This window comes from Phocoena sinus, chromosome 3 (assembly GCF_008692025.1).
Source record: "Phocoena sinus isolate mPhoSin1 chromosome 3, mPhoSin1.pri, whole genome shotgun sequence".
Lineage (NCBI taxonomy): Eukaryota > Metazoa > Chordata > Mammalia > Artiodactyla > Phocoenidae > Phocoena > Phocoena sinus.
This window is the reverse complement of record NC_045765.1, coordinates 89,944,321-89,960,733: the sequence shown is the minus strand read 5'-3', so window position 1 is coordinate 89,960,733 and position 16,413 is coordinate 89,944,321. Positions and strand designations below refer to the sequence as shown.

The 16,413-nt window shown below is 35.8% G+C and overlaps 1 protein-coding gene across 2 annotated transcripts in view; it reads right to left on the bottom strand.

The window, feature by feature from the left end:
* Positions 1-14,700, bottom strand: part of SLCO4C1 (solute carrier organic anion transporter family member 4C1) — a 62,618-nt gene extending 47,918 nt beyond the window's left edge. Inside the window, exons 1-2 of one of the 2 annotated variants that reach the window (XM_032628223.1) lie at positions 14,242-14,700; positions 10,914-11,177 (exon numbers count right to left, since the gene is read on the bottom strand). In XM_032628223.1, coding sequence (XP_032484114.1) covers positions 10,914-11,177; positions 14,242-14,587 — 610 coding nt within the window. In that variant the 5' untranslated portion in view covers positions 14,588-14,700. The remainder of the gene's footprint in view (positions 1-10,913; positions 11,178-14,241) is intronic. The other variant, XM_032628224.1, reaches the window with a different exon arrangement.
* Positions 14,701-16,413: the final 1,713 nt, after the last annotated feature.

Sequence of the window (16,413 nt, the reverse complement as noted above, 5' to 3'; positions counted from 1 at the left end):
GTAGTTTCTCAAAAAACTAAGTAGAGAACTATCATATGACCCATTGGTTTTACTCCTAGGCATCCATCCCAGAGAATTAAAAAGTATGTTTGCACAAAAATCTGTACACAAATGTTCATAACTTTATTTGTAATAACCAAAAAACTGGGATCAACCCAAATGTCCTTTAGCAGGTGAATGGTTGAACAAACTATGGTAAATCCATACCATGGAATACTTACTAGTTAGCAATAAAAAGGAATGAGCAACTGATAAATTCAACCCTGATGAGTCTTCACAGAATTGTTCTGAATGAAAAAAGCCAACTCCAAAATGTTAAATACTGTGTAACTCCCAAAATATAGTAAAATCTTGAAACAGAAAAATGTTATCATGAGATGACTTATAATGGAAAACTTTTAAAATGTAAATATTTATGAGAATCATTAAAATATAAAATGGAATGCTATGCAAGAATAAGTGCTCACATGCTGCAAACTCTGAAAAATATTATACTAACTCTACAAGAAATAGGCACAATAAAAATATTAAGACAATCTCAAAGTTGTTCTCCTTGAGAAAAGAATAATAATGAATTGGGTTTTTTTCTCTTTGTACTTCTTAGTATTATCCAAATTGTCTGCAATGACCAGTAGAACTTTTCTAATCAGAAAAATAAAATGTATTAATAAAAATCACAACAAAGGAGGGTTGATTGAACATATTATCTATAAAATGAAATAAAATAAAAACAAATATTCTGCAGTTTTGTCTTTTTTAATATTTACAATATCCAATATATATTCTAAGTTAAAAAAAAAGTAGATATCCATTAAGTTCAAAATCTTGTTTCTTTAAAAATGTGCATTTGAACGTATATGTGAAAATGTGATGTAAAGATGTATGAATATGTATAAAGGTTAGTAAGAGGGTGTGAGAATGTGTGTGCATGAGTGTGTGTTAATGACTATGTAATGTAAAAGTGTAATTATGCATAACTATTTGTGAATACATGTGTGAATGTGTACTGAACAATACTGACAGTGTTATCTAGGCTCTGTTATAAACAAATTTTACTTCCTTACTTTTTTATTCCATATATTCCATTTTTTTTCCTTCTATTCCATTTTTGTTTGTATTTTTCTAGCTTCTGATTGGCTTGCAAAGGGACATATCGTGTTTAAAATTAGGAAAAAAAATTTAAAATATTTAGAAAGAGTCAACTTGGCTATCTAAAAGGCAATATTTAATATGTCATATTGAGTAGCTCCAATTAATCTGAGCTACAGCAAATAAATTTATTTTCTTATCTCATAAAAAGAATACAATCTTGGAAACATAGCTAATTAAAACCTTTTCTAATATATTACTTTGAAAGTGTTTAGCCAAACTTTTGGGATAAGTCAATATCAAGGGGCACCAAAAAAAAAGTATGTATCATATTGAAAGATTTTTAGTTGTTCATATTATCTTGTAACTATCATTGACAATAAGTAAACAAACGGAGAAAGGCAGTTTTTTTACATTAATATAGCTGTTACTTAATTATCATGAACATCATTTTTATTCATTGCTACTATTTAATGAGCACTTACTCACACCAGGCACCGCCTTATCACTATTTGTGTATAATTTCCTATGAAGTAGCAGTTACTATCCCCATCATGATTTACAGTTGAAGAAACTTGTCCAGGGTCACAAAGCTCTATCATACAGTGCTTGAGCAAAAATTTAAACTGTTTTGTCTGATCTTAATATCCCTGCTATATTGCTGCATACTTTCACTCAGTGTAATGTGCTAACAGCATTAAAATAAAAGAGAAAAAATACATTAAAACACACGTTGGTTATTTGTGCATTTTTAAGAACAGTGACTAAGAAAAAAGAATTTCCTCATTTCTTTCTTACCACAAACCTCATTTTTACCAACCTTTCTGATGTAAGCAAAAAGCATTACTTAATCATTACCTCCCATACATTATACCTGGTTAGACACAACTTTGCCTATGGTCCACTTGAATGTCCTACCAGAGCATTTCTTTTTATTTCATACATGAAGACAAATAAGGGTAATCACTACTAACAGTCTATGAAAAAATAACTCTGACATTTTATCACCACTTTAGAAGTACAGTAGATACATAGTGAAATCAATATTTTATCAAGTAATTAAGATGAAAACCAAAAATAGAATATCACTGCATTTTGCTTCTATTTCTGAATATGCTTCTCATTTTAGCTTCCTTTTACTGCAAATTTTTCAGATCCAAAATCTTACCCGTAAAGATCATCTATGGCAAATAATTTTTGCCTCTGATAACTTACAATTCTTCCCAAGTCAGTGGCCAAAAGAAAATTCTTTATGGAATATGTTTATTCCATAAAGCCAAGTTTATGGAAAATGTGAACAGAGAATCCCAGATCGCCTTTATCTGCCATTACCTACTCTTACTGCCTTCTACAGAAGGACAATTCATCAGACTCCTAATATGCCTCCGTTGAAGGGATCCAATCGTTCATTTATATATTTGACAACTCAACAAACATTTCTCAGGTACCTACTATCTATCACACGCTGTTCTAGGTGCTGGCCATAAGGAAGTTTCTAAATTCAACAAGGGCTTCAAAATCACATACTTAGATATAAGACAGCATAGAGCAGATTTTTCCAAAGCCTGTTCACTGAAATAGTAATCTGGAGGAGAAAATGTAAAGTGAGTAGTTGAAGCAGGGTAAAAGGGACAAGCATATCAATGGAGTTCCTGGTCAATAAGTTCAGAACTATACATTTCATATTCCCTAACTAAAGAGGCACACAATGCATTCACTTTTACAGTGATGCAATAGAGATGCCTCTTTAACTTTCACCTTTTCCCAAACTCATTGAACTACGGAACCCATGTTTAACATACTCTTTTTTTTTTATTAGTAATTTATATTGGAGTATAATTGCTTTACAATGTTGTGTTAGCCTCCACTGCACAACAAAATGAATCAGCCATACACATACAGATATCCCCTCCCTTTTGTACTTCCCTTCCATTTAGGTCACCACAGTGCATTAGGCAGAGTTTCCTGTGCTATACAGTATGTTCCCATCATTTGTCTACTTTATACATAGCATCAATAATGTATATGTGTCAATCCGAGTCTCCCAATTCCTCCCTCCCCACTCCTTTCCCCCTTGGTATCCATACATTTGTTCTGTATGTCTATGTCTCTATTTCTGCTTTGCAAATAAGATGATCTATACCATTTTTTCTAGATTCCACACATATGCATTATCATACGATATTTGCTTTTCTCTTTCTGACTTACTTCACTCTGTATGACACTCCCTAGGTCCACCCACGTCTCTACAAATGACCCAAGTTCATTCCTTTCTATGGCTGAGTAATATTCCATTGTATATCTTAATACCTTCAGAAACTCTGCTCAGCAGATCATATTTTGAGAAATGTTGGGATGTTACTTTCTCTTGTTCAAGGCCACTCATTTTAAAATTTATACCTATCTGCAAATTATAACTGTGGGCAGAACAGAGTTTGTGCTAACATCTCATTGACACATGCTTTCGTACTTATTTTTCTCAGTGAGTTTCCTCTATTTCAAAAGTTAGGTCATTTGAATTTCAACAAAACTGGCTACAGTAAGGTATGTAGTATTTCATGATGGTTGTGAAACTCCTATTTTAAGGAAAATATAAAGCAATAATCCTGAAATGTCCACAATTGACTTTACAAAATAAGTAAACACTAAACTGGACACATATTTCCCAGATGCCAAGCAAAATTAAAGCATCCTGTATTGAACTGGTGGTTGAAAAACTCTAAGATTCTTGGCCCTAAGTCTTCTCCAATCTAGGCAAGCATTCCATATTAAAAAAACAAACAAACAAAAAAACCTTAAGAATACAAGACAAAGACAAAACAGTAACCAAAAATTAAGTCTGACTTTGAGTCCCACTCTAATCATTTTCCTGGTTCAACATTTTTAGGTAGTCAGCCTGTGTAACCATAGTCCTTTAATGCAGCATTCTCCCTGAAATACCATTTCTAAAATATTAGAAATTTAGTGATGAAGCAAAAGGGAAGTGTTGAGACTTACATTCTTTTCAGAGAAAGGGATGGAAAAGAGAAACAAGAAAATAATATAACTTAGGAAAATTTATCCAACTATTGGTCAATAAAAAAAAAGAGCTTTACTGGATTTAGTAATTACTTCTCTACAATTCCTAAGTATTGCTATTTACTAATGGCCCCTGTCACAAAGTTTCAAAGAGAAGAAAATATTATTTTGTTTACCAACATTAAATTAACTCATCCAAAGGAAATTAAAAAGTGCTTGAATGAAAACAAAATGTTATGTGGTAAAGATTTATTTATTTATTACATTTTTTAAAATATTTAAAAGTTATATTAAAATATGATGTGTTATGTTAATGGTCTATTAAAATATATCAAAAGTGAGTGGCAAATATGATTTACTTGAAAATGTTTTATGACATTATTCTATCTTCAGGTTAACACATACCAAAATTAGCCCTTAGAAGCATTTTTCTCCGTTAAATTTAATTCTTCCTTTGTCCAATAACAAGCAAAACTTCTCTTTGATAAATGTTATCTCCATTCAAAGACAGATAATCACCTCTAAACCTTATGTGTCCATTAAAACTTCCCTTAAGAAAATACTTTCCCAAACTTACTTAAATTTATTTTTTATAGAGTAGAAAATTCAAGCTGATTCCAAACACATTTTTCTACCTTTTTGCTAACTCTTAACCTCCTTCTGTGTAATTCTCACACCTGGGGAAATTATACAAGCTTATCATATTTCATATTTTGTTTTCTTCTACTTACAAAATATATTACATTACTTTAATATCCTCTCACAGAGATTATTTCATCCAAACTGAGCCTGAGTTTGGTTTACCTCAAGTTCAAAAAAACAACAGCAACAAAAAAAAGCACACAAGGGAATATGTTAATTCTCTCAATGTCAGTTTCAAATTAAATTACATGTATGATTTCAATTAATAATATTATTTCTTAATGTTATACTCTTTAGGTTATTTATGTAATGTTACCTAAGAAGATTATACATTTCCTTGCTTCTAATTTATTTACAAAAAGCTTTCAACTAATTTGTTTTCCTTTTCTCACTTAAATCTCCAGTTTTCCTCTATATTCTCCTTAGAGTTGGATAAATAACTCAGATTTTTGGTTACAGAATCCCATATTTGCAAAAGTGGGTTAATTCACGTGAGCAGACAAGTATATAAAATAATGTAAAAATTTCAAAATAGCAACCAGGCATTTTCATATATTGACTGTGGGAGAGTAACTGGTATATCCCTTCCTAAAAGTCAGTGTGACATTATCTATCAAAAATTAGAATGAGGAAGCCCTTCAAACCAGTATTTTCATTTAAAGGAATGAAGACTAAAGAACAACTTGCACATTTACATAAACATACATGTCCAAAAATACACATCACAACATTGGATATATAGTATGCAGTTCATACTTAAGTCCAAACCTGAATTCTTGATTTCCACTCCCAATTCTGTTCTAACCCAGTCTTCCAATTTAGAGTAAATGGCTCCAGTTGGTCAAACCAAATATGAAGGAGTCACCCCTTCTTCACAATCAATCCATTAGAAAGACCCATCTCTTTTTCCTTTAAAATACACTGAAACCCAAAGTTGACAGAAGGAAAGAAATCATAAAGATCAGAGCAGAAATAAATGAAAAAGAAACAAAGAAAACAATAGCAAAGATCAATAAAACTAAAAGCTGGTTCATTGAGAAGATAAACAAAATTGATAAACCATTAGCCAGACTCATCAAGAAAAAGAGGGAGAGAACCCAAATCAATACAATTAGAAATGAAAAAGGAGAAGTTACAACAGACACCGCAGAAATACAGAGCATCCTAAGAGACTACTACAAGCAACTCTATGCCAATAAAATGGACAACCTGGAAGAAATGGACAAATTCTTAGAAAGGTATAACCTTCCAAGACTGAACCAGGAAGAAATAGAAAATATGACAACACCCATCAAAAGTAATGAAATTGAAACTGTGATTAAAAATCTTCCAACAAACAAAAGGCCAGGACCAGATGGCTTCACAGGCGAATTCTATTGAACATTCAGAAAAGAGCTAACACCCATCTTTCTCAAACTCTTCCAAAAACTTGCAGAGGAAGGAAAACTCACAAACTCATGCTATGAGGCCACCATCACCCTGATACCAAAACCAGAAAAAGATACTACAAAAAAAGAAAATTACAGACCAATATCACTGATGAATATAGACGCAAAAATCCTCAACAAAATACTAGCAAACAGAATACAACAACACATTAAAAGGATTATACACCATGATCAAGTGGGATTTATCCCAGGGACGCAAGGATTCTTCAATATACGCAAATCAATCAATGTGATACACCATATTAACAAATTGAAGAATAAAAACCATTTGATCATCTCAATAGATGCAGAAAAAGCTTTTGAAAACATTCAACACCCATTTATGATAAAAACTCTCCAGAAAGTGGGCATAGAGGGAACCTACTTCAACATAATAATGGCCATATACAACAAACCCACAGCCAACATCATTCTCAATGGTGAAAAAGAGAAAGCATTTCCTCTAAGATCAGGAACAAGACAAGGATGTCCACTCTCACCACTATTATTCAACACAGATTAAGAAAACACTCCCGTTTACCACTGCAACAAAAAGAATAAATACCTAGGAATAAACCTACCTAGGGAGACAAAAGACCTGTATGCAGAAAACTATAAGACACTGATGAAAGAAATTAAAGATGATACCAACAGATGGAGAGATATACCATGTTCTTGGATTGGAAGAATCAATATTGTGAAAAAGACTATACTACCCAAAGCAATCTACAGATTCAGTGCAATCCCTATCAAATTACCAATGGCATTTTTTACAGAACTAGAACAAACAATCTTAAAATTTGTATGGAGACACAAAAGATGCCAAATAGCCAAAGCAGTCTTGAGGGAAAAAAATGGAGCTGGAGGAATCAGACTCCCTGACTTCAGACTATACTACAAAGCTACAGTAATGAAGACAATATGGTACTGGCACAAAAACAGAAATATAGATCAATGGAACAGGATAGAAAGCCCAGAGATAAAGCCATGCACCTATGGTCAACTAATCTATGACAAAGGAGGCAAGGATATATAATGGAGAAAGCCTCTTCAATAAGTGGTGCTGGGAAAACTGGACAGCTATATGTAAAAGTATGAGATTAGAACACTCCCTAACACCATACACAAAAATAAGCTTAAAATGGATTAGAGACCTAAATGTAAGACCAGACACTATAAAACTCTTCGAGGAAAACATAGGAAGAACACTCTTTGACATAAATCACAGCAAGGTATTTTTTGATCCACCTCCTAGAGTAATGGAAATAAAAACAAAAACAAATGGGACCTAATGAAACTTCAAAGCTTTTGCACAGTAAAGGAAACCATAAACAAGACGAAAAGACAACCCTCAGAATGGGAGAAAATATTTGCAAACAAATCATCGGACAAAGGATTAATCTCCAAAATATATAAACAGCTCATGCAGTTCAATATTAAAAAAGCAAACAACCCAATCCAAGAATGGGCAGAAGACCTAAATAGACATTTCTCCAAAGAAGACATACAGATGACCAAGAAGCACATGAAAAGCTGCTCAATAACACTAATTATTAGCGAAATGAAAATCAAAACTACAATGAGGTATCACCTCACACCAGTTAGAATGGGCATCATCAGAAAATCTACAAAGAACAAATGCTGGAGAGGGTGTGGAGAAAAGGGAACCCTCTTGCACTGTTGGTGGGAATGTAAATTGAGACAGCCACTATGGAGAACAGTATGCAGGTTCCTTAAAGAACTACAAATAGAACTACCATACGACCCAGCAATCCCACTACTGGGCATATACCTAGAGAAAACCATAATTCAAAAAGACACAGGCACTCCAATGTTCATTGCAGCACTATTTACAATAGCCAGGTCATGGAAGCAACCTAAATGCCCATCGACAGATGAATGGATAAAGAAGATGTGGTACATATATACAATGGAATATTACTCAGCCATAAAAAGGAACGAAATTGGGTCATTTGTAGAGACGTGGATGGATCTAGAGACTGTCGTACAGAGTGAAGTATGTCAGAAGAAGAAAATCAAATATCGTACATTAACGCATATATGTGGAAGCTAGAAAATGGTACAGATGAACCGGTTTGCAGGGCAGAAATTGAGACACAGATATAGAGAACAAACATATGGCCACCGAGGGGGGTGGTGGTGTGGTGGTGTGCTGAATTGGGAGATTGGGATTGATATGTATACACTGATGTGTATAAAATGGATGACTAATAAGAAAAACAATAAATAAATAAACATTAAAAAATATAAAATAAAATACACTGAAAATCAATCACTCCTCTAGATCTTTACTGCTACCAACCCCATCCCAACCACCCTTATTGCTCACCTGAACTACAATAAAAACCTCCTGGGTGATTTCCTCCCATCTACTCTTGTCCCTCAGAACAATAGAAGCCAAATGATCAATTAAAAACATAAATAAGATTATGTACTTCCCTGTGTAAAACTCTCTCATGAATTCCCATTGCACTTGAAGGAAAATCCAAATGCCTCACACTGGGGTCTACCTGACTCTCAAATTCATCTCATGCCACATTCTCTCTCGCTTTGATCATGCTGGCCAAAACTGACAATTCCTAAAACCAGCCAAGCTGTTTCCTGCTCCAAAGCCCGTGATCATTTTTTCTCCTGCCTGGATATCATCTTCCTTGGCTGGGTCCTCATAAACCAGTTTTCAATCACAATAGCCTTTCCTTGCCCACAAATTTTCCCTTTTGTACACTATTACTTCACACTACTTGTTCTGTTATACACTCACCTCAATCTTCAGTTATCTTGTTTGTTTATTTTGTATTTCCTCCCACTAGTATATAAAATCCTGAGGGCATGAAACAGTTTCACTGCTATTATTTCAGCATCAGGTACAGTCCATATCAATAAATATTCCTCATAGGAATGGCAGAATAATGTAAGGGCAACCTGAGTTTTTGCTTTTATTTGCCACAGATAAACTATTATTTAAATTATGAGTCTTAGAGTAAAACTTTTACAGATCAGCCAATTCCTCTACCTAATCTACCTCAACTAAAATAATGAAAAATATCAATATGAATTTGGTGAAAACTTGCACAATATACAATAATGTACTAAAAGTTTATAACCTGGCTTCAGCAACCTTCTTGGCTTCATCTCTGGCCACAAACACACCTTAATTTGTGGCCATTTCTCTTTAGTAAATATAAATTATTCAGACTGGCTGCAACTCAACACATGTATGGCAAGAGAAGAAGCTAAGAAGACGGCTGAGGACAAATCAGGCTTTTGCACTGTACTAGGTGTTTATGTTTTAGTTTAGAGAGTCAAAGATTTTTTTAACAAAGTCTGTATACTTTAAGAACAAACGGCATCTGATCAACTGGAAAAATGAGGGATTAGATTCAGTACAAAGAAAGATCAACACCTAAATACTATAGACACAATAATATTTTTGCTATCATAGAATCAGTTTCGTATTTCTTGTGTGACAGACTAAAATTAGCTTTTTCCTTTCCTCTTTGAAATTAGGATTTCAAAGGTATTATACTACAGTCTACATGTGTTTTTCCCAAATCTACCCCCAGAGAAAATATGTGAAGTTGGCCTGATAAAATCCTGTGGAATCTTAGTTAATATACTAGAATCTAGTAATTGTTCTTTCTACTGATAACACATTCACCTTATCCAATTCATTCCAAACTCTATCACATTTTTAAAACATCCTCTCTTGGTCCATATGCTTGCATATTCTATTTTTATTTCCAAAATGAAGTCTGCTTTCTAAATAAGTGCACCCCTAAAACACTGCAAGATATATACTTTGTTATTGAAAATATTTTCCCATTTGTTGTCATTCTATAATTGGGAAATAGATTTTGGGAAATGTTAACACTTTAATATGAATTTTCAAAATTAATACAAATATAACAATCTTAACTTTTTAAAAATAATGCCTATTGTGCAGGAGGCCCCAGTTCTCCTTTCTTCTTACTATAAGCCTTTTCTTCACTTACCAAACCTATCAAAACTTCAGATTTTGTAGCCCTCTGATTTTATTTCAATACTTGCTAATAAAAATCTCAGGAAGGACAAAAAACGTTAAGGTCTACTTTCATTAGCACATTTCTTGGGCTCTACCATAATTGTTTTTCCATTAAAAAGGATTATTTGGAGAAAAAAAAGGGAAGAAATATAAATAATCAAACTTCCTTTCTGAGCCTTTAAATAATGTACTGACCAGAGCAACACTTTAGGTAACTCATGAATTTCTGTGTCTCTAAACTAGAGTCAAAAATAAAGCTAGTTTCAGTTCTCAGGAAAAGCCCCACTCCTACAAGTTTTACCTCTCTTTCTCAAATCAGGAGTCAACATGTCCAGGGTGCAGAGCTATAGGCACAGCAAATAAAACCATTAAGGGAAAAACTAGATCTTAGAACCCCAGTGAAGTCACACCACCTGCAAACCAAAACAAGTCATGTCTTTTCTGAGGAAGATTGTGTATAATATGGGGAATGAGTATTAGAGGATTAAAAACTTGGAGAACCACTGAAGGGATGAATAATGCTCAATCTGTCTCAGGAATCTCCTAACACAATTCACATCATAACAAAGCAGTAAGCAGTGGAAGAGACTAGCCCTTACCCTATTTACCCATACAAGTGAGCTGCAATATAGAGTTGCAGTATAACATAGTTTCATACTACTTGTTAAAATAAGCAAAACACAACAGAAACTTACCTTCAAAAAGGGACCCAAATTGGTATTTTCCACTAAAAAATTTTGGCAGTGAATATACAAGTGCTCCCAATCCTAACATAAAGGATGCAAATGCAAGCCATCTTGGTTTGTGTCCTCTTTCACCAATGAATGATACAAATAAAGACAACAAACAGAATGCGATATCATAGCTTGATGATATCAAGCCTGTCAGGGAACTCTTCAATTCATAGCGCTTCTCAATAGTGGAAATGCTAATATTTACTAGGCCATTTACCACCATACCTAAAAGAGAGAAGAGGAAATTTAAGTGCATTATTACAACTTTACCATATAGATTATGATTATTAACGACATACTAAAATTTGATTGTTTGTTTCTTTTGATATTTTTAAATGTACCAATTTTAAAAATCTCCAAGTTTCAAAGCTAAGCAAGCCAAACATATTTCCTCTACAAATCAGCTCGCTTTTAAATTATACACTTGTGAATTTTCAGATGTTAAATAAAATTGATGCTTCTCACATACTGAATTATAACTAACTTCATTTTTCTTTAAATGACAAAAAGACCGGTAAAGTCTCATGAGGCTGGTTTGCTAGAGAGTTCCAGGTGTAGCATAGTCCCATGGACCTCGCTTGGAAGAGTACAAAATGTAGAGGTGATTGAGAAGTCAAATACTAAAACTGCTCAAATTACTCAATCTTTAAACATATTTATAACATGAGATCCTTGACTTAGTCTTAAGAAAGGTGAAATTGAGTTCTCAAACCTCTATTTTCTTCTAGCACTCTTTAAAGTTATCATTTAAAAGTTCCTGGAGCAAAAATAACAAACTGAAAGTCTTATTTTCACCACTGGCATTCTAAATAAAAGGCAAAGTAACAGAAAAAAGAAAAATAAAAAAACATTATACTTCATCTGCTCATTATAACCATGATGAAGGAGTACAAGATAAACAAGGAAAAGCTGAAAATCCAATTTTGACTCACAACGAAAATGTTTGGATATAGATTAAATATACAGAAGTTTAAATATTACTATAAAGTGAAAATAAAAGGCATCTGATCAAATTACAAAGTTTTTAACTGATTATTCCTTTTACTTAAGAGGCTGCCATGAATTGTTTTCATTAATTAATTAATAGAAAGAGTATATCCAAGTCATGACCTCTATAATCTCTTCAAGTTTTGCTTTATCAAGACTGTAACTAGGAATGTATTTCAAGAAAATTTGTATAAGCTTTACAAGTCCTAACATGATTTTTACTTTTATGCCAGTTTAATAAATCTATAAGCCAATTTATAATTCTTAATGTTTTAAGAAAAAATTTCTAAGGTACCTAGGAATGACACATTTATAAGGAGATAAGGTTGTCTGAGAATTTGAAAATTTCCTATCTAAAATCAACTTTCCTTGCCATACTGATTAAAAGTCAGTCATTAGAACTCACTGTTTTTATGGTAAAAAATTTTCTAAGAAAGCAAATTTGCAAACTCTTGTGGAAATATAGCACTTTAAGCCTATGATCCCAATGTGAATTCTATGCTACACAAGTTCCAAGAACTTGGCTTTTAAAAAAAAAGAAATTTCATGAAACATTGCATACTATGTCTATTGTAAATGCATGAAGCTATGAGGTACATTTGGAAATTAAGTGCTAAGAGAAATCCTGTTTATCTTTGAGAAGTGCTGGGTTAAGTAAACTCACTTTACAAGTTTTGGGTCTTTTTACCAATTAATCACCTATTACTATATCATGGAAATGGTCTTCCCAAGGATCTTGTTTGAAAAACACAATAATAATGTTTTCAGTCATTCAGACTTAAACCCAAATAAGAACTTACTGGGTCACTTTCATCTCAGATTATGCTTCTGAAATTAGAGATTTCTAGGTAGAGTAGCTCCAGGCTAAACTTGACACATTTCTCTAAGAATTTCAATTATATTCAATAATTTTAAACAATATTTTATATTAAATGTAAAATGATATATTCTGGAATAATATTGAAATTTCAGAATACGTTTAAGATAATACACAAAACAAGGAATTTTTTACTTGTGCCCAATTTCTTTGAACTTTGCATTCCCTTGACACTAAGATGCTTCACAATCACTGATTTTGGACAACTGAGATCAAGATGTTGAGAGAAGGCCAACTTTGCTGGGGACAAGAAAGGTGCTAAAGAAGTAACTCTTTAGCACAAAACTGTCCCTAGTAGAAGAGCTTCAGACTCACAATCAACAAATATTTACTCAGCACCTAACCTGTGCAAGGGTCACTGAGTTGCTTTAAGACAGTGGAGCAGGAATAAGAACAGGAAGAATATATTTAGATATAGTCTTCTGTTAATCTTAAAAAAGAGCAATTTCAACCCACCTCCTCCCCCCATTTTTTTTTTGGATTAGATTTCTTTCAGTCAGTCCTTGATTGCCTCTTTACAAAATATTTTGAAACTATGACTCAAGTGACCAAAAAATATCTACATACTATCAAATTCTAGCTAACCATCAGCATGTCCTTGAAGATGCTACACTTTAATGCCCCCCTCCTTAATTTGTCGCCTTAGTGTAACTTCCCATTTCTTTCATTCCCTGTATGCTTTCTTTCAGGAGAGTCATAGTCCCTCTGCCCTACTACTCACTCCCCCAAATCTAGCTTAGATTGCAGACTCCTGAGGGTATAAACCTGGACTTTATCAGTAACTCCCAAGAGAATATAAAAGAGATCCTTGAACAAACAACCTTACCAGTTAACAACGCCTGAAGCCTTTGCGGATTTACTCACTGGGCCCCACGTGTGCATCCAATACACTCAAACTATACTCACAAAACACGAATGCCTAGATCTAACCGATACCATATATTTTCACCAAGTTTCTCCTTCAAGAACCACCCTACCTCAACTGCAAAGTTATTAATTCTTCTCTTCCAGAAACAACGTAAAAAAAAAATCCTTTTAATAAGGGGATTTAGCAAAATGTATGTTTTTGTAACGTACAGTGGATCTCCCCCGCCCCAGCCCCCAGCAAAAGGTTCCCGAAGGAAGGCTCCACTCATCTTCTTTGTAGGAATCGAATCTTCTAGACTGAGGTAGCACACTAAAGAGAAAAAGCTTGCATGGCCAGTTTTAAATGTTTCCATAAAAGAGAAGCTAAAATGTAGATGCCTGAACCTCATTGGTTGACGTCGGTGCGAGCGTTTCCAAGTCCCAAGCCTGGGGCCACCTAGCTCGGCGCGTCGACCCCTCGGGCTCGCGGCGCATCTGCCCTCTCCTCCCCACCGGCCCTCCGCGCCACCCTCGCCCCGCGCAGGCCCACCGCCCTCTCGAGCCGGCTCTGGACCTTACCTTGCGTGAGGGCCAAAAGGCAGTAGTGAAACAGAAAGCCCTGGGGCGTGTTGCAGCACTGGAGACACTGGGGTTGGAAGTTGCCCCACCCGCAGGGCCCCTCCTCATACTCTGACAGTGACTCTGGCCCGGACCGCTCCTGGGAGCCAGGAGGAGTTACTGAAGAAAGAGGTGGCTCCGGGGACTTCTGGGGCTCCTGAGGCTCCTGCGGCTGCGAACCCTCTCTCAGCGGATTGGTGGACAAGACAGAGACCTCGACGGAAGAGGGCGATGGACACAAACGGCGCGGGCTGTCTGGACTGGAGGCGACGAAAGCCGGGTTCTCGATGCCTCTGCAGCCCTTCATGATCAGGGTGGGTTCTCCCCACTCTCGTGCGTCGGGAGCCGCAAAAAGCTAGGTCCCGCTCTGGCTCCTCCTCCGGGCAGGTGGCAGCGCCCCCGTGCGGGAAGAGTTCCCGCCTACCGGGCGTCCGTCTGCAAGGGCTCTCGCCGCCGCCGGGAGACTCCTCCGCCAGCTCGCGGCCGCCTGCGGCGCAGAAAACGGGCGTCTGGCCCCGCGGTTGTGTAGTTGGCGCTCCGCCGCGCCTCACCTGTCGCGTGGGCGTGCGGCCCGGCGGCCGCCACGGGAAGGGGAGAGGGCCCTCAGCCCACCTCGCTGCTTCCCAGAGCCCAGGGACTGAGAGCCAAATAAAGGCTGTGAGTCTCCTGGCCCTAAGGTTCCCCCTGGGTGCTGCCGGGAAGGCTGTAAACACAGTTGCATCAGGAGATCGTTCAAGAAAGTATCTGGCGGTTTTCTTCCCTTGCTGCTTACCAAACCAGGCTAGGTCTGGACTCCAAGAATCAAGCAGCCGCAGGTACAATACTTTGGATTCCATGAGCCACGTGGTAAGACTTTCACCTGTAACCCCTCCCTAGAAACGAAATCCCCAGCCGCCCTTCAACACCGCAGCCATTAGCATCACGACAGAACCCCTTGTTTTAGCTTTCACTTCCCCCAAACTGAAGGAATAGGAACTCAGAAACTTTAAAGCTGTATATATAATATTCTTTCTGCGGTACATTGCCTATCTTAAGATTAACAATAGTGATAGTCGTGTAAATAATTTCTACCTGTGGAATAAATAAGACACTTTGAAGAACTGAAACCATTATGCTAATTGTAGTTACAATTCATTCATTCATCCTTTCATTCATTCATCAAAGCATATTTATTTCCTGAGTGCCGAACACTGTTCTAAGTTCTGGGGTACAATAGTGCACAAAAACTGACAAACACTCCTACCCTTATGGTGCTTTCATTCTAATGGGAGACAGAAAATAAGTAATAAATATGTAGTACATCTCTACAAATGCTATGGAGAAAAGTAAAGCAAGGACAGGCTGGAAAGTGTGCGTGTGTGTTAGGGGAAGGGGGAGAATTTGATGCAATATCTTAAAGAGGGTGGTCAGGGAAGGCCTCGCTGAGAAGGTGATATTTGAGCAAAGAACTGAAGAAAGTTAAGGGAGGGAGCCTGGTATATTGGGGAAGTAGTGTGACTGCGGTGGAATGAGATGGTTGGAGAGCAGTGGGAGTTGAAGGCAGGTAAAGGGGTGCAGGTGGGGTGAGGAAGAAGTGATTGGGGCCAGACCCTGTAGGCTATTATAAGGACTTTAGCTTTTATTGTGATTAAAATAGGAAGGTTTGGAGCTAAGGAGTGACATGATCATGGTATGATTAGATTTTCAAAGGACTCATTCTCTGTCCCCTTCTAAAGATATACTAATACATCCCAAAGTAATATATTTTAAACAGAGACATTTTGAAAACTATATATTACAGTCTTGGAACGTTTATCTTTCCCTAAATGAACTATTTATTCCAATAAGGAACATAATAAAAACCACAAATATTTTCTTTTTGCTATGTAATCAGGACTACATACACAAAGCTGTTATGCTTCATAAGACTGCAGATTGTTAAGGAACCTACCTCCTCAAATCTAATTGTTGGCTGTAAAACTTCTCAAAGAATATGTCTGAACTACCTTTAGCAAAGTTAATAGAGGTCTCATATTACTGGATACTATACTGGTATATGATATTTTCAGCACGTTAGTACTATTATTCATTTATAAGGGTCCTTTCATCGAAAGTTAGAGTACTTCACTAAATATTAATTGATCATGCTATCAA